Source organism: Mchenga conophoros, linkage group LG3 (genome assembly GCF_057382185.1).
Source record: "Mchenga conophoros isolate Kocher_MC1m ecotype Shallow Benthic linkage group LG3, M_conophoros_male_GT1.1, whole genome shotgun sequence".
Lineage (NCBI taxonomy): Eukaryota > Metazoa > Chordata > Actinopteri > Cichliformes > Cichlidae > Mchenga > Mchenga conophoros.
The window spans coordinates 79,602,410-79,625,381 of NC_140528.1; the positions used below are offsets into that span (position 1 = coordinate 79,602,410).

At 39.2% G+C, this 22,972-nt stretch overlaps 4 protein-coding genes across 4 annotated transcripts; 3 read left to right on the forward strand and 1 right to left on the reverse strand.

Annotated features, from left to right (window-relative positions):
* The first annotated feature begins 2,662 nt into the window (after nucleotides 1–2,662).
* LOC146580665 (protein S100-G-like) lies at nucleotides 2,663–3,608 on the forward strand. The gene is made up of 2 exons (XM_085267433.1): nucleotides 2,663–2,895; nucleotides 3,373–3,608. The coding sequence occupies exons 1-2, from the start codon at nucleotides 2,758–2,760 to the stop codon at nucleotides 3,511–3,513; spliced, it is 279 nt and encodes a 92-aa protein (XP_085123559.1). The 5' UTR covers nucleotides 2,663–2,757; the 3' UTR covers nucleotides 3,514–3,608.
* A 420-nt stretch (nucleotides 3,609–4,028) lies between these two features.
* On the forward strand, nucleotides 4,029–4,860 carry LOC146580666 (protein S100-P-like). The gene is made up of 2 exons (XM_085267432.1): nucleotides 4,029–4,262; nucleotides 4,611–4,860. The coding sequence occupies exons 1-2, from the start codon at nucleotides 4,125–4,127 to the stop codon at nucleotides 4,755–4,757; spliced, it is 285 nt and encodes a 94-aa protein (XP_085123558.1). The 5' UTR covers nucleotides 4,029–4,124; the 3' UTR covers nucleotides 4,758–4,860.
* A 5,849-nt stretch (nucleotides 4,861–10,709) lies between these two features.
* LOC146580667 (uncharacterized) lies at nucleotides 10,710–12,168 on the forward strand. The gene is made up of 2 exons (XM_085269659.1): nucleotides 10,710–10,806; nucleotides 11,579–12,168. The coding sequence occupies exon 2, from the start codon at nucleotides 11,788–11,790 to the stop codon at nucleotides 12,166–12,168; it is 381 nt and encodes a 126-aa protein (XP_085125785.1). The 5' UTR covers nucleotides 10,710–10,806; nucleotides 11,579–11,787.
* Nucleotides 12,169–19,144: 6,976 nt separating this feature from the next.
* LOC146580668 (uncharacterized) lies at nucleotides 19,145–21,438 on the reverse strand. Its single transcript, XM_085267434.1, has one exon. It carries the CDS (start codon nucleotides 21,182–21,184, stop codon nucleotides 19,730–19,732), a length of 1,455 nt encoding a protein of 484 aa, XP_085123560.1. The 5' UTR covers nucleotides 21,185–21,438; the 3' UTR covers nucleotides 19,145–19,729.
* Between the last annotated feature and the right edge of the window lie 1,534 nt (nucleotides 21,439–22,972).

Consider the following 22,972-nt stretch of genomic DNA (forward strand, 5'->3'; position numbering starts at 1 on the left):
TGGTAATCTAATTACCGTTTTTGCAATAGTAATCCCTTACTTTACTCGTTACTTGAAAAAAGTAATCGGATTACAGTAACGCATTACAAGTAACAAGTTACAAGTAACGCGTTACTGGCCATCTCTGTTGACCTGTACCCCTGGACCTGCCCTTGTTCCCTACTGAGTTTCTGGTGTGAGAGAGGAGTAAATGACTGGTGAGACGCCAAGAGAGACTGAGGAGGAGTGAGAGTGTTCCCCTGTTTTTCCCCGTGGATTCCCTGGAGCCCTGATCCCCGCATGCTTGTATATAGCACTGAGTCACTGTCACACATTTCACCTGGTGTTTGTAAATAAAACCCTCCGTTCTTCCTTTGAGCAAGGAGTCCCGCGTTTGAGTCCCCCCAGTGACCGTAACAACTTCTTACTAACTAACATTTACATACATTGATACTCCAATAGACGCACCGGAGAGAAACTTAGGGTTAATATCTTACACAAGGATATTTGGCATGGAGACTAGGGGGAGCCACCCACCTTCCTGCTACAGCCACCTTGAAGTGAAAGATTATGTTTTGTTTGTGTGTATCACAATAAGTTGTTTAAAGTGTTGATGCATTAGGTTTGCAGCCTTAAGACTTTAGTTCTCTGCACCTGTTTATCCAGTACTCCACCCAATACACCGCATCGTGTGTATACGCACACTGTTGACTTTGGCATAATGCCAGTGTACATCACACATTGAACATATTTTATGTTATATATTGTATATACCACTGTTCGTTTTTACTCCTATTTCAAGATATTGTGCTCATCTTCAGCTTCTATAAAAATAATGACAATGTTATAATATCATATATGATTTTACAATAACCAGGGAAGGCGCTCTAATTTCTTTTTAAACAGCAAAAGTCAAGGCACCGCCTTTCATAGGAACCCCCGACGGTGAATTTCCAAGAATCACTTTCATGTTTGTAGAGTTGGCATTGTTTAGCATGTCTCCAGGTCAAACTGCCTGTCAACAACACATGAATAGAGCAGAGCTTTACAGCTTACAGTCAAAATCAGTTTGGTTACCATACATGGAAAACTAACTGCTGTGCAAAGGAAAGATATTATCTCTTAGCATCTCTTTCATGTCATAGTGAAATATACTCAGTATACTCAAATGTATTTGCAGGATTTGTTGTTTAATACCTAAAATATTTGTCAAGTTTTTGTTTCACACACAGAGTTACGCATGGTGGACAATAAAAAGCATTTTCAGGGTGCAAATTTAAACAGCTGCGCACAAATAATTTAATCATCACGTTAAGGCTGAGGGATTTGGCTGCTTTAGATGGCAGACGCATATAAAAGGAGAAAAGAGCAAGAGGAAAGAACCTATAAATGGAGAGCCACGTAAAGATGTTTTATCACCTTTCACCACAGTGAAAAAAACAGTGACACAATAGAAACAGAAGCCATGAGACCAAGCTTAGTTTTCACCATGAAGCACTGAGTACTGACAATATACAATCTGTGGTATGAAAAGTCTACACCATTTGGCAAAGCTGCAAAATGTGCTGTACTGGAAAATATTTAGAAAATGGTTTAATTTTCAGGTAAACTTAAAATTGCAGTGTTTTTTACACCCTTAAAACAACTCTGCCTCAGAAAGTGATACCAACAGCTACAAGACAGATCAGTTTTAGTGTCACATTACTTTGCATTAACACATTTGGGTTTGTGATAATATCAGAAAGCGGTGATTAACATGTACTAGACGGACAAAAGCAATGCAAATATTTGACCTGTTGAGTCAGCCAGGTTCAGACTGACAGAGGGACAAACCAAACTTACAGTGTGATACTAGACCTGGCCTGCTTGCCATGATGTACCCTCCAAAACGTGTTAACCGCTACTGAATGGCCAGGTTTTTACAGTCTCAGAAGCTTTCTTCTACTTGCAAGCTTGCACCCTTGCACTTTCACCACATCCACATGCTTTGTTTTTAAAATAAAAAGTGAAATTCGAAAGTATGACTCGGGTACTCGGTCCACTGAACGCCATCATCTTTGATTCCTCCTTTGCCATCCAATCTGCATGAGGAACTTTATTTCTCATTGTGTTTGACATAATGAAGCAAGAGGCATGTTGTGACATGTTATCTGACCACAAAAATGCTTTTGATGTTTCATGCATAGATATATATATTGTAAGAGAGCACAATTTCCACAACATCATTTATGAGAGAGAACAGATTACCGCCCGCGTGTACTCAGTTTTCGTAACTTTCCTATTGTGGTTTAAATCCGACCCTACATAGACACGCAGACAGCCACCAACCACAGTAAAAGCTGCACTGACAGCAGGTTTAAACTTGTTTCATTATCGTCTTTGGATGATAACGACAACAGACTTTGCAGCTCAGCTTGTATAATAAATCAATCGCTTAGTTACTGCTTTAAATCATAGAATTTATTACCTTTGTTGTTCTGTTAATAGATCGGCCTCGCCTTAAGTCAACAAGTAAATGACCAAAGCTGCATATGGCCTTTCAGGTGATGCGAATATTGGGCGATGCAGGTCCAAGGTTGTGTTTACTAAGTTGGAGTCAAACATTTGAGGAAGCACTACCTCAGCAATAGAAGCTGGTCTTATCAGTGGTGCCAAACCTATTTTTTTAAAGGTATAAAAAGAATCCCCTCTCTAACCCTTCATTCCCTGTACAGCTACTGCTCTGTCCACCTCCAATTTTTCCTCTCTACCTGAATAACCACCTGTCAGACAGCAATCATGACACAGCTGGAGACGTCCGTGGCTTGCATGATGAAGGTCTTTGATACATATGCAGGAAAGGATGGAAAGCCGGACAGCCTAACAAAAGCCGAGGTCAAGGCTCTGCTGGAAAGCGAGCTGCCTGGACTGCTCAAGGTACTGTTCATTCCTTGCACGCATGTGCTGGGCCATGTACATGTCACCGCTGGGTACAGTGCTGATATCTGCTCAGCGAGGATCAGCCACATAGGCTTAAATTTACATAACATTATGTATTTAAGTATATTTATCAACTAAATATACTGTATGCAAGAGTTTATCATGAAGTTAGAAAACATCCTGACTCATGGTAGGAGTTCAAGTACAATAAAGACACTGAATGATTACAAAAAATTTGCATGCTCGGTTTTGGTTGGTAAAACAGTCAGCTGTTTGCTTTTTGATGTTTTTATACGGTGTTTCAATTTTTTTGAAAAGTAAAGACAATCAAATACATCTCAGGGTTGTTTGTCATCGAACTGGAACAACGTGATCTTGAAAAAGGCTAAATTTGAATAAAAATGATACTGACAACAACACTTTTGGCAGTTTAGAAAATGTAGCACTAGTGACACAATCTTTTGATTTATACAGGGAGCACAGAATCAAGAAGACCTGGACAAGTTGTTCAAAGAGCTGGACTTCAATGGAGACGGTGAGGTCGACTTCAACGAGTTCATGGTGCTGGTAGCTTCTATCACCTGCGTCTGCCACGGCCGCCCTTGCAAGAAGTGAGCGTAGTGACCACACCCTGGGAACAACAGCAGCAACTGCCTATTATCTCTGCAATGCCTCTTGTTATGTAACAGCTGAATAAAGGGATTTATCTACCTGCACATAGTTGTGATTTAATATAAAAATGCATAACCTAGAATGATATTTACACAGTGTACTTTTTTTTAAATACAGGGTTAAAAATGGTATGGCTTTTAGCGGCTTAAGTCCAGCCCTATGCAGAAGCACAGACAAATGCCAAACACAGGAAATGCAGTGGTAGAAAAGTTAAACTCATATCCAAAGCACAATGTTTATCAACAATTAAATATTCATTTAATTTTCACCAAAGTCCACTAGCAAATGACTAAAGCTGCATATGGCCTTTCAGTATTTGCATACTGGGCGTTGGGAGAATGAGGTTGTGTTCTCAGAGTATTTAACCTGATATGTGCAGCAAACACTGCCACACCTTTAGAGGTTTTGTCTTCCCAATGTGGCCAAGCCCATTTTTAAAGGTATAAAAAGAACCGTATCTCCTCTTTTCCGTCACTGCCTGCACAGGTATTGCTCTGTCGACCTTCCATTTCTTTTTCTCTACCTGTTTAATAACTACCCATCAGCCAGGAACCATGACTCAGCTACAGGTGTCCATGTGTATGATGCTCGACACCTTTGAAAAGTATGCAAAAACTGATGGCGACCCGAACAGTCTGTCCAAATCTGAAGTCAAGACGTTGCTGGAAAAGGAAATGCCTGAAATGATCTCGGTAATGTACACCCCAAAGGGCATACCTGTGTTTTTACTATATGCTGCAAAATATACAAATTCATGTGTTGGTGATTGGTTTTGGTGGTTAACTTGCAAAATGAAAGCAGTAAGGACATATCATCCTGCAGCTGCATGCTTCTAGTTGTTTTTAAAAGTGTTTCCGACAAGTTGTGATGTAAAATTTAACAGAAGGTGTCAGCCTAATGGTGTTTTCAGACTGATTGTTTAACTTGAACAACAACATTTTGTTTAGTTTTAACTGTTTTTATTCGACTAAAAAGTGAGGCCCTATTTGGCAGCTTGCAGACTGTAGCTTACAGCACTGGTGTTCTGTTGGTCTTCACAGGGAGCAAAGGACAAAAAAGCAGTGGATGACCTGGTCAAAGCTCTTGATTTTGATGGAGATGGCGTGGTGGACTTTGAGGAGTTTATGGCGGTGGTAGCTGCTCTGACCTGCTGCTTCCGTGGTGTGCCAACTAAGAGCAAGAAGTAGAGACCACACCCTGGGGTGGAGACAAAAGCACCAACAGCTGCATAACACTGCTGAAATTCCACTTGTTTTGTAACAGATGAATAAATTGGTTTATCTTCCTGAACATGGTTGTAAAGCGTTGTTTATATGGAATTGCAAACATTTAGAAGATTTTTACACCTAATACATGGTGTAACAGAAGTAGTAAACATTAGCTGTAGTAATAATAATAACTCAGGTCCAGCCACACAGAAGCACAGACAGCTGCAAACCAGAGTAAATGCAATGACAGAAGGTTAAAACATGATTCAGGATTATCTTGTGGCAACAAACATCAACCAGTGAAAATGGATTGACAGTGAAGTTAAACCAAAATGATGGCACAGCAAGGTTTATATCTCAGCTGGCACAATTATTACCACATGTAATAATTTAATAACTATAATAACTATAATAATAATAATAATAATAATAATAATAATAATAATAATAATAATAATAATAATAATAATAACTTCATACAGAATTAAACAAATTACAGAAAATATCTCCAATAAATGCACACAAATGCAGTATATGACCTTACAGGGAATGTGCATGTAGGAATTGTAGGTTGGCACAGTCTGAAACACCAGCTGTATGAAATACTTCCGTGAGCCCTACCTGTAGAAACTTGTCTTATTGTTGGGGCCCAATTTTACAAAAGTAAGAAAACAAAAGGGACATAGCTGTGCTTCACTCTAACCACAGCTATGTCCACTTCCCATGTTTACTATTTGCTTGATTAACCTATCATGCAGTGGCATTGTCAGAGCTACAGAAACCATGAATTATGGATAAAGAAGATGTGTGATTAAATCCAGGTACATGTTTTTCAAAATGTTTTATTGAGATGTTTGAGATGTTTTTTTAGCAGTAAAGCTCAACATAACTTGTAGAGCACATAAATACAAATATGTTGTGCTGAATTTGAGTTACAAAGGACAAAAATGGACAATAACAGCTTACAATGCTGGTGTAACCCCCCCCAAATCGGATGTAAGAGTGGTAGCAGTAACATTTTATAAATTTTACAGCATTATACTGTAAAACTGAGTCTATACAGCAAACAAAAAGTTACGAAACAGTTTAACAATCCCAAATATTGGAAACAACAAAATGTAATTACAGTGCAGTTTCGGCTTTACATGCATTCTTTGCATGAATTCTAAACATTTAGGGATTACCAAACCTTCTCAAAACGAATTGTGCAAGTACAGGCAAGTATAACATAATCATCGAGCTTTAACTGAAGCACATTTCAGTTCCCGAAATGCATTTCCTGAAAACCTTGGGGCATTTTCTCAAGGCTCTTACATAGGGTAAGAAAAATCAAAACCAAAAACAAGAACGGCAACGGCAGATTCACATTTCCGTATGTGTGCAGAGAAACATGACCTTTAGAAATATATCTGCAGTGGATGGAGAGTTGTTGGAAGGGACAGGAAATGACAGAGTTAAGACAGAGGTGCTTGTTACGACTTAATTTAGCAAGTCGTAACATACTTTCCACACAGACATTTGTATAGGATCGCTTCTTACATGATGGCATCTGTATTAGGGCAGATGGGGTTATTGGGGTGGCTGTGCCTTAGGTGGTAGAGCAGATCAGCTACTGACTGGAAGGTTGGTGGTTCGATCCTTGGCTTTCCCAGTCTGCATGCCAAGTATCCTTGGGCAAGATACTAACCCCAAGTTGCTTTTCAATCCGTCCATCGGAGTGTGAATGTGTGTGAATGTTTAGATTGCACTTAAGTATAGAAGGAAGTGGTTGTATGAGTGGGTGTGAATAGGTGAATGAGGCATGTTGTATACAGCGCTTTGAGTACTCCGGGGGAGTAGAAAAGCACCATATAAGAATCAATCCATTTACCATGCCTCTGCAAGATGCAAGATGTTAGAGTGGGTTTGTGCTATTGTGATTATGTAAGATTCTCCTGTGTCACCTGATGTCATTAGACAGCAAGTCTATGAGCTTGAAGTGCTTTGATGTGATAAAATCATCTGAAGCTCAGAACCAATCGGTGACATTTTCCATGTATAAGGTTTTAAATCACGTTGCTGAGTGTAACTTTATTAGAGTATCACCGATGCTCGGAAAAAGTACCTCTGCCAGGTACAAGCAGGGGAAGAGGACACGTTCAAAATCTCAAGCGAGTGGTCAGAGTTGCGGTTTTGGTTCTTGTGCAACAGACTTACAAGTAGACAAGCTTGTTGTCTGCTCACAAACACATTTTCAAACATGTGAGTGGTTTCAGAGTGGGCCTGTTTTGAACCTGAGTGGGAGTTTAAAACAATGCAAAAAGCAAATCACGATCTACACAAATGCTGAAAAGGTTGTGAAGCAGTTACACTGCTCACTATCGCTGACCTGCATTGTGTTTACACCCAGTCACTCAGACATCACAACAACAATTGCTGCAACAATAACAGAAGGACATGGAGCTGCAAAGATGCTGCATGGAAACGCAGCTTTTAGTTAATCCTCTGACCAGAGGCATCTTAATCCACCTCTGTGATACTTTAGGTCAGGTCATTGCTGTATCAGCCCACCAGGAAGCATAGGCCAAGTAACACACTTTCTTCAGCTACGACTGAAGAAAATGAGAGGCTCTGCTTCCCTCTAGTGGCAGAGGAACACTCTGCAACTTCACGTACACAGTACAGAGGTCATACATGTCCCTGCCCTTAACCTGACTTACATATGTCCTGATTTGTGAACCTTTCTTTTCTGTGTCAGCTGATTTTGGTCCTCAGGCTGCGCTCAAGGCCGCGCAGAGCCGTTTTTGAACCCTAGCCGACCTGTAATCCACTTGCAAGGTCATTAAACTTGAACTTGCCTTTCTTCACTTCCTCTACTCGCTCACCCTGGCCAGGGCATTATGCAGGCTTATGGGGATTAGATGTCCAGAGTGGAGGAGGATGTGGCTCTGGATTTAGGACATATAGGAGGAGAGGGAAAGTGTATTATGGGGGAGTTTACTGTGTTTGCTGAGGTTCTTGCCTTCTTTTGAAAAAACAAATCATATTATGTTTTGATTTGCATTTGTCTAATCATATACTTTTACTGCATTAATAATAATAAAACACAGACACATAATATTTATTCAATTCATTTTTATTTATAAACCACTAGATCACAACAACAGTCACCTTAAGGCAAGTGAATTGTTTATCTGAACACTGCATCTCCATATATATTTAGACACTGACACAAGTTTTTTTTTTTTTAACCTGTTTACTGACACATACATGTATTCCACCGACATAATGTGCAGACTCTAAGCTTTCATTTGAGGGTATCCATATTCAAACTGGATGAAGCGTTTAGGCCTTTCAGTTCTGTAACAGGGGCCACTGTTTTTTTTTTTAAAGGAACTAAAAGGCTATTCAATGGACAGGTGTGGGCAATTCCTTCATTATGTCATTATTAATTAAGCAGATAAAAGAAATGGAGTTGATTTGATGTGTGGTGCTATCATTTGGAAGGTTTTGCTTTGAACAGACAACATACGGTCAATATTTTTAGTTATATATTTGTCCAGTTACATCTGAAATGAAGTGATTGGGTTAAAAAAGCATTAGTTCATCACATTTTTATGTGTTTGTTCAAACCCACTGAATTAAAGCCAAAAGTCTGCACTTCAACTGCATTTGAGTTGTTTCATTTATAATACATATTGTGCTAATATTGTGCTAATGTACAGAACCAAGATTATACATATTTATGGAGCTAACTGTTTATAGTTTTTGCCAGAGCTCAAGGACTAGACAGCTGTGATAGGGAAAAGAAATGCACACTGTGTCCACAAAACAGAGGTTACAAAGTTAGAAGGACAGCAGAAAATCTGTTTACTTTAAAAAAAAAAATACTGCAAGAGGCCATTAATTCTATATAACTAATAAGCCTACACATTGGGCCACCTGCACAACAAATTGAACGTTTAAGATGCTTTATCATGATGTGGCTTAAAGCATCTGATATGCATTGATATGCAGTGTTAAAACCACGTATTTAATGCACTGATAAAGGAATGTAACCACAATTACCAATGTGCAAACAATAACTGTATAAGATAGCATGATGTATAAAGCCAAAGAGACACAAGTGGTCTAATGAACTCAACATACACACACGTATTAATCGACTGTGAGTGCAGAGTCTGGTTGTTAACTAAAGTGATACTATACTGAATTTTACAGCTGTAAATGCTGTAAAATTAAATGGTGTAAATGGTGTAAAATGCTGTAAAATTAAATGGTACTACAAATATAAAAAGACCATCTTAGAGAACCAGCGTTTTTCAAAAGTAAAGATTGGCGGTGGTTCACTGAACTACAAAAAAGTGCATCTGCAAACTGTGGAAAGTTTCAGAATAACATTCCTCATCATAAAATTGTAAAGATTTCATTATCTATAATACATAACATTATTAGAAGAGTCCAAGAATCTGGAAAAATCTCTGGGATGAAGGGCAATCATTGGGCCTCTCATGCGGTACTAAAAAACAAACATGATTCTGTTGTTTACATTTGGACCAAAGCTCCTTTAAAATGGACTGAGGCGAAATGTAAAACTGTCCTGTGGTCAGACAAATTGAAATGTCTTTTTTAAAAACATGGATGCTACAACCTCCAGAGGAGACCAGAAGGACCATCTGGCTTGTTGTCACTGCTCAGCTCAAAACCTTGCGCCAAGGAACCAGAAGCGTGTACATCTGAAAATGTACCATCAGTGCTGAAAGGCGTATACAAGTATTGGAGTAACATATGCTTCCATCCTGAATGTGCATTTTTCTGGGAAGGCCACATTTCAGCAACACAGTGTTATCTACATAGTACAGCTACTACAACAGTATAGCTCCATTGTAGACAATTTTGGGTGCTGAAATGGTCTTCAGTGCAAACTTTTCACCAGCTGAAACATTTAGGGCATGTACGACTAATTAGACCCAGAACTGTTGAACTGCTAGAGTCCTCTGTGCCAGACCTGTGTTAACACAAAGTTAACCAACTTTACTTAGATGTGATCTGTTAGGTCATTTCTGTTTCTGCTGCTCCAATGTCAGTGTGCTCCAGGAATCAGCAAAAATTGGGCTAATAAACAACAGCATGCATTAATGACCCTCCAGGGGTAAATGTACACAGTTCCTATTAAACCATTTTACTAAATTCAACCTTTTACCAGCTGGGGTATATGGAGAAATTATTTGCATTTTAAGGGTTGAAATCTGTTTTGTATTTCAACGTGCGCACAGCTGCGAGGACTTTTGATTTCCAACCACTGCAAACTGACTGACTTTGCTTTATACACTCAGTACAACTGTAATATTATAATTTTGTGTCTTTTCGTCTTTGACTTTGCAGTTGTAGAAATTCATCGGGTTTCCACAATATTTAACCCCACAGCAAGAGCTTGTGAAGTTGGAGAGTAGTGTTCTCTCAGCCTTCTTCCAATGATAAATCCCCATGGCACACATGATTCTGATATTGTATATTATAGCCAAAATATTATGACATAATAATTATCCAGAAAAGCCAATCTCACTTTAATAAGATCAACAGAAGTCTCGTCCCGCCTGTCCCATCACCTCCAACCCTCCCACCCTGCCGTCACACCTCACTCATACGAATTGTAGTGACCGAAAATGAAATGAATAGTCTGCAAGGAGTTCATAGAATGCAGAGAGATGTGTGAAGTGGGCTTTTAAACCAGAGCAGTGAAAAACATGGAACGTTTCTTTATACTGGAAATGGCTGCTGAGAGAGCCTCTATAGTTATACATGGGAGGGTACCCGCGCCCTGGGATTGTTTAGCTAAACGGCCTAAACCGTTTCCCATTCATTCTCTATGGTAGTGCTAAACCACTACGGATGTAATATATTTTTGGCCACTACGGTCTTCCGGCGCTGTTGGGAGTTTGAGATGCGGCGGCACTTTTAAAAAATCTCCTCTTTTACGTTTCGGGAGAGAAAACAAGTAACTCACCGCTCGCAACACATCCCAACGCTCCTCATTCATTGATCAAAGGTAAGAAACGTCGTTTGAAATAACAGTAAACCAACAGAATACATTTACAGGTGTATATTACAGGTAATAGGCGTGTTGCGATTGCATTTACGAAGCATCCATCGCTCAGTTAAAGACGGTGGGAGTTTGCATCTGCTGTTGTAAAGTGGCACGGTAAAAAATGAATGAACGTGATCCTTAAATAAATTGCGTGTTTCATTGACGTGTTTTGCCATTAAATAAACTTTGTAGGTTTCCGACTGCTGTGACACTGACATTACTATAATGTGGTACAATTAAATAACCAATAAGTGTCTTGTTATGAGATGACATGCTAAATGACTGAACCTGCTTTAAAAGAAAATGTATTGCTTTCATGTTGTAATGGTCAGTCACCTTATCAATGCGAAAATCTGTTTTGATATCTCTAACATGAGCAATGCCCACTCGTGTATGAATAAACACGATAGCTTAAATACATATATGTTGTTAATCTACCAGCAATTCTTATGTGCCATGACTACTAAGCAGTTACCACAAATTTTGCAGATATGCCAATAATCATTCAACCATGAAAGGTGTTTATTTACAGACAGAACAGTTTGTTGTACCTGGAGTAAAAAACACTTTTATCCCAAATGTTGTCAATGTTCTTTCAAATTGTGTCTCGTTATTGTTCTCCTGCATCCTGCTGTGTAAACCCAGCAGCAAGATTATAACCTGAAATGTCTTTGTTTGTGTTTGGAATCAATTTTGTTTAATATAATTGTTTATTTTTTCACTGCTTGTTAAGATGCAGAAGAAAGTTGCACCATATCCAGGGAAAATCTCTGTGGTGTTCCGCAAGGGGCCACTTGGATACCTTCTCCAGGACCCGTCAAAAGAAGCTCGACGGATTAAAAATGACCCCAAACTGCAGGACAAGTCTGCACCTGTGAGGGAGGATGTTTACATCGGAATGCTCTGACTGTCATCTATCAGAGAGGAGGGGATGAGTCTGACATGAAGGAAGTGCAGGGAGAGTACATTCTGCAGTTTGGAAAGCATAAAGGGAAATCTTTCCGGTGGCTTCTGGGGAATGATGTCGGGTACACCATGTACCTGATCAAAGATCTCCAGAAGGAAGAGGCTGCAGGGACCTCTGTGGAAGAAGGGCATGGCAAGGAGAGCTTGCATTCATTTGTACAGTATGCCCTCAGCTTTACAGAGATAAAGACTCTTCTGAACTACAAGACCAGCAGAGTGAGTGTTGCTGCAGAAGCCTCTGAGAATGATCAGCTGGTTGGCTTTGGCTCACGAGCCAAGAGCACCTGGAAGGAGATTCAGGAGTCTCCTTTCTACGAGGCAGAGAGACAAAGATGGGTGGAAGAAAAGAGGAAATAGGGGAGAAACTGTTGATATTGTACATAAGATAGTTTTGTTCTAGTTTTGTAATGTTTATTTTGTTTATATAAATAAAAACTGATTGTAAATATAAAAATGTGAATAAATTGTGTTCTGTAAAAATAGCAGCACAGCTCTCTTCTTTATAACCTCTTAGAGTTCACCTGTATGTTTATATACCTGTGTGTGCTCACCATCAGGTAATCAGTTTTAAAAAGCTGTGAGTGCTGCCCTGAAAGCTTACATATTATTTCTAAATCACTTCATGTAATGATAACAAGCCATCCTTTCTCTAGTGGGGTCTCACAGCTTTTATCTTTATAATCTTTCTGGTTGATTTGTAATATTAGAAACATGACTGCTGTCTTTTATCTGTGTGACTATACAGCCTGTTTCAGACATGACAACCAGACAGTGTCTGAAGTTACCTTTAATACATGCAACACAGCTGGAGATAGTCCAGACACTGTCTCACTTCTGATGATAATATTTTTGGTTTAGGTATTGTTGCTTTCTGGCTTGAAGCTTATCTACAAAAGCAGTTCAATAAGGAGAGATCATGTGGAAAAACTGAACATGATTTATTGAGATACAGAAATAAATGTAACTGTTAGGCAGTTAGACTCCAATGACCCATCATAGCAGAAGAAATCTCAGCAGTGACAGGATTTTGCATAAGCCACACCCCAGAGTCAAAATGCTGGTAGTGATGAAGATGGAGGCTGGGACAGGGTTCTGAGTGACCACAGTGAGGAGGAGAAAGGAGAGGAGGCGGGCTGCATAGCTGAGGATCTGAAACGCAGAATGGCAGAAGCAGAAGAGCAACAGATTTAAAGCATGCAGAGTGGAGGCTGGCAAGAGCATGACTAGAATAAAGTAATGATGTCAGTACTGAGTTTGTGCTGGAAAATGAATAGATATAAACCAACAGCCACCAGGAAGCAGACAGATGACTTATTACAGACATGCCTTGTTTAAATTATGTATAAGCTTCATTTTCTATGTCATCAGAATGTATTGTAGTTTTAGCTTTAGTCTTTGTATTAAAAGTTGGATGTCTGCATAATTGTAGACTATATGTCTGGTATGTATCATCTCAAAACTGTGATGATACAGTTTAGTCTGAGTTATGTACTTTGTGACAGTATAGGTACGTAATGCAGAAAAATTGCTCCACAGGCCATAACACTATATAATATAAATAAAATGATAATGAAATAAAAATTAAAAGCAAAGTGAAAAATAAATGTTATCCACAATAAGTAAATTGAAAATGGTGTTTAACTTTTGATAATGTAACACAACCTTTGTCCCAACCAGGACTCGAACCCGCGCTCAGACAGTTCAGTGTAAAAAAAACCCCATTTTTTTCCAATGCCCGAAAAGCTGCGATTTGATTGGCTGTTTCTCCGTTACACCTATACGTGATGGGCCCCCGCGAGGGAAGCTCGGAAAGCTAGGCAGAAGTTATTTGGAGAGGAGAGTGACTGCCATTGGTTGAAAAGAGAGGTAAAAAAAAAACTTCAGTGGTGTGGAAACATTATGCGTTTGTGGAGTCAGACGTGGATCAAGTAGACATAGTGTGTAAACTTTGCTACAGTGTCGTAGCTGCACCACAGAGCAACACTGCAAAGTTCACTAAACATAGATGTTTACATTTTTCATTTATTTCTTATATTGCAAACATTTGCACACTATTTTATAGTATTTTTTTAAAGTCATTATTCAATACATTGTTATTGTTAACCCTTTAAATCCCTGTAGAACCTGAACCGCATAAGCTAGCGCAATAATTTGTTTTGCATATTAAACCGGAGGAGTTGTACTTACATCTTATGCCATCAGCTTGTCCTCGGTCACGGTTTCCTTCCACATATAGCTTTGCAAAAATTGCATAAAAAGCGCTTGCAGGAAAAAAAAACATAATATTCCAGAAACATGCTTTGCCGATCCGATCAGCTGTTCGTAACACTTCCCACATTGAAAAAGACATCAACACGAACTATCTCATGTCCCCCATTTCCTGTCCAAAACCGGAAGTGACATCATTTTTGCGGAAAATGTAGTTTTTTACTTGTAGGCCTTAAAAGCCTATACTGGTGTTTTTATAAGTCATGTTTGACTTTTCTGAATAGTTTCTGGGATGCTTGGAACTCGAATTGCACTGCTGGAAATAGTTTATTTTGATGAACAGGCTGTTTTATTTGCAAATTTGCATCATAGGATTGTTTTTTGTTTTTCCTGCAGCATATAAAAATTGCTGTATCTCCAAAATAAAACTATGAAGACACTCAAAATAAATTTCCTGTTGGTGTAAACTATTTTTTGCAACTTTTTTGTATTTAAAGTTTTGAGGGATAAGCCTCTTAAATTTCTCCAAGTAGAAATATATGTAAAAAAAACAAAACAAAAACGATTTTCAATTTTTTTGTAGTTTATTGCACTTTTTTGCAATTAATGTAGTTACTATGGACTTAATGCATACATATTATTAAAATATGGGCTATAACAGTTGTATAGCAACTCGAAATGCTCCCAAAAATGGCACTACAGCATGTAAAAATATAATATAAGCTCTGGCGGACTTGGTTCTATGGTAGGTCTTAAAGGGTTAAATAAATATCGTCAAATAATCGAGATCTCAATTTCAGTGAAAATAATCGTGATTATCATTTTTGCCATAATCGAGCAGCCCTACAGAGAAATGTGGTATGTTTGGAGTAAACAGCAACTGACTGTTGTGGAACAGTCTAAGCTAACAATTGCTGACGATCAGGCTCCATTCAGGCACCTGACTGTCAGCATGTGGAATACAAGAGGCTCAAAATAAGAGTCAGTAGCAGAAAACACTGATTTCCAGAGAACATTTGGCAAGTTTCTCATGGGTGTGACCAAAAATGAATTTTCCTTACAAATGTGACACCATTTAAGGGGGGAAAACGGTATAAGGTTAACTGACAAAAAGAAATTATCAACAAAACACACGTTTCCTTACCTTTTGTGCAAATTTATTAAAACCTTTTAGTTCAGAAAGCTGATCTGTTTTAACTCATGCTCATTAATACTGCAGATGCTGAAATTGAAACAGGCTGAAATGTTTTGCGCTGTTTTCTTAAGCAGTCATAGTTTTTCTATTTGGTTGGACGCTGAAGTCAGTTGTGTTGGGGTTGTGGAAGTCCTTGGTATAACAAATGAACTGTAATGGATACCAGTGAAAAGCTTGAGAAAAAAGGGGGTTGATGCTGGTAGTAGCATGTTCTCTATTTGGCCAAATGCCATCTCCAACATACACAAAGCCTAATTACACAATGGTTGCCTGAACCTATTCTTGTTAAATGATGAAAAACTCAAAGGCACGTTTGGGCAGTGGATGAAAATGTGGGCTATTGATTCTAAAAACAGAAATCACAACAAGGTTCAACATTTACTAAAACCGCAATTCAATCATCTGACAATCTTTACTCATTAAATTATAACAGTTAGATGAATTTATATGCAGTGATTTACTGATCAATGATCAAAGGGGAGATTTATGCCACAAGGAAGATTGTCATGAAAAGTAGGTGGCTTTGGATCTCCTGTAACCTGTTGAGCTAAGCTGTGTTTCCAGCTCCACTCTTTGATTTAAAAAACTTTATGTTGTCAAAGTTACTTGATTGCAAATGTATATTGGAAATCTCGCCATACATTTTTCAATGTCAGCAGTGCAAAAACCTGCACTGATCTGACCTAATTTCTTCCTCATCCTGATTCCTGACCTTGGAAGGGAGAGAAAAATATTTTTGTTTTGTTTTTGTTTGTCTTCTTGTTTTATTTAATTCCTTGTAGGATATGGATCCAACAAGTAAAGTATGCATATTATACACACACACAAACACACATGCAGCTATTACCCATTACTTGTATTCTTGAATAAAGCCATTGATCTGACACATCGGCAGTAGTGAAAGAAGGAGTGTTCTTCCTCCAGAAGAAGCGGAAGCGTTTTTTCTTTTTCTCCAGCTGCTTTATCACGAGCACCTTTTTCTCGAGGATGAGGATTTTCAACTCCTCGATTGTTTCTGTGTTCTCCTTCTGCAGCTTGTTGCATTTTTTCTCCACTTCTTCTATTTCAGCTTGTTTTACTTCCAACCTTTCTTTCAGCACTTTAGATGTTGCCTCCTGTTTTTGCAGTTTTTCATATAAACACAACTGTCAGCCCTTCACTTTTGGTGCCGACAACATTTTGAGCATTTTCGACAGTTTGTGAAATGGTCGTCATTGGCATTACATGCCAGTAGTGTTCGCTAACTGACTTTACCGGTGATTATATTTATTATTGTTATTATAATTACTATGTATTATGATTAGTTTCCCCACCGGAAGAATGCGACGTTCTTGCCAGAACATTCCCAAATAATTGACCACGTTTATTAACAGATTAATTTTATCCACAGTTTTAGGGTGAGCTAGAATAGATATATGGTTTCAGTAATACGAATAAGGGCGCAACAACATAGAGACAATGACGATCACTCTCATAATTTCATTACGTTAGTGCACCCATCGCTCCGCATCCTTAACGCTACATTGATGTCAAGAGTCTCTGACACAGCTGTGCTCTGCAGCACAGACACCCTGCTTATCTGTGATTCGGCCAGACTGGTGTTGAACTCCAAAGACATGCGCGGGGTTAGGTTAGTTGGCTGTTGGTGTGAGTGGTTGTCTGAGTCTCTCTAATAACCCTCCAACAGACTGGCGACCTGTCCAGGGTGTACTTTTGCCCTATGACAGCTGGAATACAACCTGAATAAAATAAGTAGGAGAAAATGAATGATGTTTATGAACTGTAGTTAATGTAGTCAGACAATAAGTTACCGAGCAACAGGCCACAAGTCTTGGTGCAGAATCATACTAAGATTTAAAAAATAAAATGTTGGCACTGGTGTTTGAAACAGTATACTGTCAGTAAGACTGGAGCAACTGCACACATCTGGAAACTAATAACTAGAGTAGTTAAGTAACATTTTGTTACTGCATCCATTTAGCCAGGTATAATTAGCATGTCTACATACATGTCATTTCTAATGTGGTCCTATGTGGTATGTTGTAGGACAGTGAAGTGTCTGACACTGACCATGTACCAGTGCCTGAGAACACTGGTATGGAGGGGGAGAACGCACCTCTTTACTGTATTTGTCAGAAACCAAACATCAACTGCTTCATGATGTAAGTATATATCAGTTTTATATTTGCAGTACGCGCAGTAGGGGTGGGCGCTAGCTTCAGCAATGTTATCAGAGATTTTCTTTTTTAAAAATGAAGATCTTCTATTTCGAGAAAACTACCAATAAGGATATATGCACAGATATAGAAAACAATACTGTAACATTTTATTGATGCTTGCAGTTTGGAGGCAGCAGTATTTGCAAGTGTAACTAAATTCCAGGCATTTTCCATCCTTCTTTTCATATCAGCTTTTTTCTAATTGTCAGTGTGAACCAAGGTGTCAGCAGCAGCATTATAGTGCAAAAGTAGTGACCCAGCATAGATCAAATGTAAGCACAAAAGTAGCCAAGGTAGTGTTTTTCCTGGAAATTTTAAGTGAAAGGATAAAGTAACTGCTTACCACTTTAGTTTAACAATGACTAATGAAATGTAACCGTGTAACTCATCAGCAGTCTGCACAGTATGGTCACATATTAAAACTGAAGAATATGTTGTACTTGTTGTAGTGTTTCATCATGGGTCCAGTTTTTACCCAGGTGCTTAAAGCCCTTCTTTACCCTCATGTAACGCCAACAGTAATTTCCAACCACTATTTCCTGTTCCTGTCAGTCAAACAAACAGACGACAAACATCTTCTATAAACAGGAATAATGTCATTTTATCGGATTAGAAAAAAACATCTAATCTAGCGTTGATATTACACTGCTGTTTAGTGTCTGGCTAATCTCAGTGTCACCAAAATATCTGCCCTACATGTCAAACAATGAGAGAACTTGAAACGGTAACATCACCTAGCAGCTTATTTTAATTAGTGCTAACGCTTTGTTTGCTGGCTAACATTGCTATTATTATAGTCACAGTTAATTGACTTTGAATAGCTTTATTTCAAAAGTAATTTTACAATTTCACAGCCATTTAGCTGTGTTAACTGTACATGCTGTAGGTCATAAGGCGTGCATGGATCATTTTTATAATCAGCCTCTTATCTTTTGTCCACCACAGACTTTGCCATGATAAATTGGTCAGTTGACAACCAGGAGCCGTACACCTTAACCTCAGAGGCCAGGACATCCAGGGGCAGTGTGAACACGCACTTGTTTAAGTGGGACGCAAGATGGACTATAGAGGGCCAGCCCCTTGCCAGACAACCAAGTGCTGTCCCTGTCCACGGCCAGTGTGAGAAGGACTCTCACTAAAGTCAACCCACACAAAGTTGCTGGACCAGACAATATACCTGGACGCGTGCTCGGAGCCCGTGCTGACCAGCTGACTGATGTCCTAGCGGGCATCTTTAACATCTCCCTGAGTCAAGCTGTTGTGCCACAGTGCTTTAAAACCACCACCATCATACCTGTCCCCAGACCTTCCCAAAGCCTAATTACACAATGATTGCCTGAGCCTATTCTTGTTAAATGATGAAAAACTCAAAGGCACGTTTGGGCAGTGGATCTGTGTGAAATCAGCAGCTTGCAAAACTAAATCAAAATGTGTGCTATTGATTCTAAAAATAGAAATCACAATAAAGTTCAACATTTACTAAAACCGCCATTCAGTCATCTGAGAATCTTTACTCATGAAATTATAACGGTTAGATGAATGTATATGCAGTGATTTACTGATCAATGATAAAAGGGGAGATTTATGCAATAACGAAGACTGTCATGAAAAGTATTTGGCATCTGATCTCCTGTAACCTGCGGAGCTAAGCTGTTTTACCAGCTCTGCTCTCTGATTTTTCTTTTATCTTTTATGAAAAAACACAAGTTGTCAAAGTTATTTGTTTGCAAATGTATTTCAGAAATATCGACATACTTTTTTTAATCAGCAGAAACTTTATGTCAGTAGTGCAAAAACCTGCACTGATCTGACCTCATTTCTTCCTCATCCTGATTCCTGACCTGGGAAGGGAGAGAAATATTTGTTTTTGTTTGTCTTCTTGTTTTATTTAATTCCTTGTGGGATTTGGATCCAACACGTAAAGTATGCATATTATGCACACACACAAACACACATGCAGCTATTACCCATTTCTTGTATTCTTGAATAAAGACATTGATTTGACACATTTAATTAGCAGCCAATTGTTTTTAATTGTTCAATTGTTAAGAAAAAAGAGAAGGTGGGTGGGATGTAAAGGGAGAGAGGAGAGAAAACCCCAACAATCCCCTCCGAGCAAGCACTAGGCGACAGTGGATAGGAAAAACTCCCTTTAAAATTAAAGGAAGAAACCTATGACAGAACCAGGCTCTAGAGGGGGCAGTCAACTGTCGGGACTGGTTGGGGGGTGACTGTGAAGAGAGGGGAGGGAGATGGGAGAGGTGTTAGTAGTTAAGGGGGGGGGGGGGGGGGGGAATTAAGCTGGAATAGAGGTGGGGGAAGAAGAGGTGACATTGGCAGTAGTGAGAGAAGGAGTGTTCTTCCTCGAGAAGAAGCAGAAGCGTTTTTTCTTTTTCTGCTTTTTCTCAAGGATGAGGATCAGCTCCTCGATTGTTTCGGTGTTTTGCTTCTGCAGCTTGTTGCATTTTTTCACCACTTCTTCTTTTTCGCCTTGTTTTTCTTCCAACCTTTCTGTCAGCACTTTAGATGTTACCTCCTGTTTTTGTAGTTTTTCATTTTCTCCTTCCAGCTCAGATGCTTTGAACTTCAGTTTGTTGTAAAGTTCTTGCAGGTTTTGGTTGTTCTTCTCAAACTCCTGGAGAAGAAGTTTTTCTTCTCTCTGCTTACTGACCAGCTGTTCTCTTTCTTGAAGCAGGTCTTGATATTTGTGCAGTGTCTCATTGAACTTTACCTGCAGCATCCTGTCGTTTCCCTCCATGAGCTGGAGTTGGCACTCCATGTCTCCCTGCTTTCTGTCCAGCTGCTCTTTCTCTTGAAGGACTGCTTTATTTTGTCGCAGAGCTTCATCGAGCTTTCCTTGCAAGCTTTCATTTTGTTGCTTGATGCTCTGAAGATTGGAATCCATTTCTTTTTGTTTGCTTTCTTGTTCCCTTTTCTCTTGGAGGAGCTTCTCATTTGCTTGCTCTGTGCGATCAAGCCTTTTTTTGTCAACATTGTACTTTAGCTCCATGTCTCGGAGGTTGCTGTGCAGCCCTCTCTTCTTCAAGCCATCTTCTTTCTTCTCTTGGAGGAGTTTTCTATTTTGTCGAAGAGCTTCATCAAGCTTTCCTTGCAAGCTTTCATTGTGTTGCTTGATGCTCTGAAGCTTGGAATGCATTTCTTTCTCTTTTAACTCCTGTTGCCTTTTTTCTTGGAGAAGCTTTTCATTTTCTAGCAGTGTGCGATCAAGCTTTTTTTTGTATACACTGTACATTAGCTCCATTTCTTGGAGATTGCTGTACAGCCCTCTCTTCTTCGTGCCGTCTTGTTTTTTCTCTTGGACAAGTTTTTTATTTTGTTGCAGGGCTTCATCAAGCTTTCCTTGGAGCTCCTGGTTCTTTTTGTCCATGTCATGGAGATCTTGTTGTTTCTCCTCAATAATAGCTTCCTTTTCTTGAAGCTGGTATGACAACTTTTTTAGCTGAGCGCTCTTTTGCTCATTTTCCTCCATCAAGAACTTAATCTTCTCGGTGTTTCTGAGCGCTTCATCCTCCATTTCTTCCAAACGCTTTTCCTCTAGTTCGACTTGGTCACACCAAGGAAGAGAGGAAAGGGAAGAGTCTAGTGGCTCATCCCAGGGAAGAGTGTAGGGGTCAACTTCTTGTCCCTTTGGATTTGTTTGAGACATCTTGGGTCTGGATACAGTTAGAATTGCAAAGGATCCAAATATTTCAAAAGGCTTTTCTGGCGAACGGTTCAATGCTGCACACATCAATGCTGCGAGAAACGGACTAAAAGTCGTTGCTCTTCACCGCTATTTATAGATTTTTGGATCAAAGGATCAAAGGATCAGAATGGTGGTAAGATTCTACATGTGTGTGACGTCATAATTCTGTAAGGCAATGAGGTTGTCACGTGATATTTTTGGAGGAGGGCATTTTTCAATTTGGACAAATTATCAATAAAGTTTCAATCTCTGTTATTTTTCCCCAAAAAACGTGTTGTCGCAATAATGTTTTCTACTGTAATTTGTGCCAACAGATGGCGCAGTTTAAAGTTGGCTGTTACTCTGCCCAGGCTGCTACCACAGAAGAAGAATGTAGACCAATAGTACTTTAACGATGTCCGCTGATCGTTTCCGTGTAAATCTTAGCATTGCTTTAGCCGTCAAGCTAAAGGTTTAGCTTCATACTGCCATATTTTCAGAGTAACAAAATATTTAAACGGTCTCAGATCATGGTGAGTATTTGAAAAAAAATGTTTATTTAATGAGAAGCCTGTGATGTGGAAAGGTTAGCAAGCGTAATTTTGCCTATTGTGTTATACACGGGTGCTTACATCCGAGTATTGTTGATCTTTTCTAAGGTCCATGGGTTTATCCAACGAGCAGCTAAGTCACCGTTATATCTGTAATTTTGTGGGCAACGTCTTAATGCAAAAAAAAAATCCCAAAGCAACGAAGCAAAGACTAATAAACCACACAATGCGTTTTTAAGCTCTCTCTGCGTTCACTGCCTCTGCAAGTGTCAAACTTCCTCGCTTTAGCTGATGCTAACCAACATTAGCGCTTACGGTTCGTATATAACACAACTGTCAGCCCTTCACTTTTGGTGCTGACAACATTTTGAGCATTTTCGACAGTTTGTGAAATGGTCGTCATTGGCATTACATGCCAGTAGTGTTCGCTAACTGACTTTACCGGTGATTATATTTATTATTGTTATTATAATTACTATGTATTATGATTAGTTTCCCCACCGGAAGAATGCGACGTTCTTGCCAGAACATTCCCAAATAATTGACCACGTTTATTAACAGATTAATTTTATCCACAGTTTTAGGGTGAGCTAGAATAGATATATGGTTTCAGTAATACGAATAAGGGCGCAACAACATAGAGACAATGACGATCACTCTCATAATTTCATTACGTTAGTGCACCCGTCGCTCCGCATCCTTAACGCTACATTGATGTCAAGAGTCTCTGACACAGCTGTGCTCTGCAGCACAGACACCCTGCTTATCTGTGATTCGGCCAGACTGGTGTTGAACTCCAAAGACATGCGCGGGGTTAGGTTAGTTGGCTGTTGGTGTGAGTGGTTGTCTGAGTCTCTCTAATAACCCTCCAACAGACTGGCGACCTGTCCAGGGTGTACTTTTGCCCTATGACAGCTGGAATACAACCTGAATAAAATAAGTAGGAGAAAATGAATGATGTTTATGAACTGTAGTTAATGTAGTCAGACAATAAGTTACCGAGCAACAGGCCACAAGTCTTGGTGCAGAATCATACTAAGATTTAAAAAATAAAATGTTGGCACTGGTGTTTGAAACAGTATACTGTCAGTAAGACTGGAGCAACTGCACACATCTGGAAACTAATAACTAGAGTAGTTAAGTAACATTTTGTTACTGCATCCATTTAGCCAGGTATAATTAGCATGTCTACATACATGTCATTTCTAATGTGGTCCTATGTGGTATGTTGTAGGACAGTGAAGTGTCTGACACTGACCATGTACCAGTGCCTGAGAACACTGGTATGGAGGGGGAGAACGCA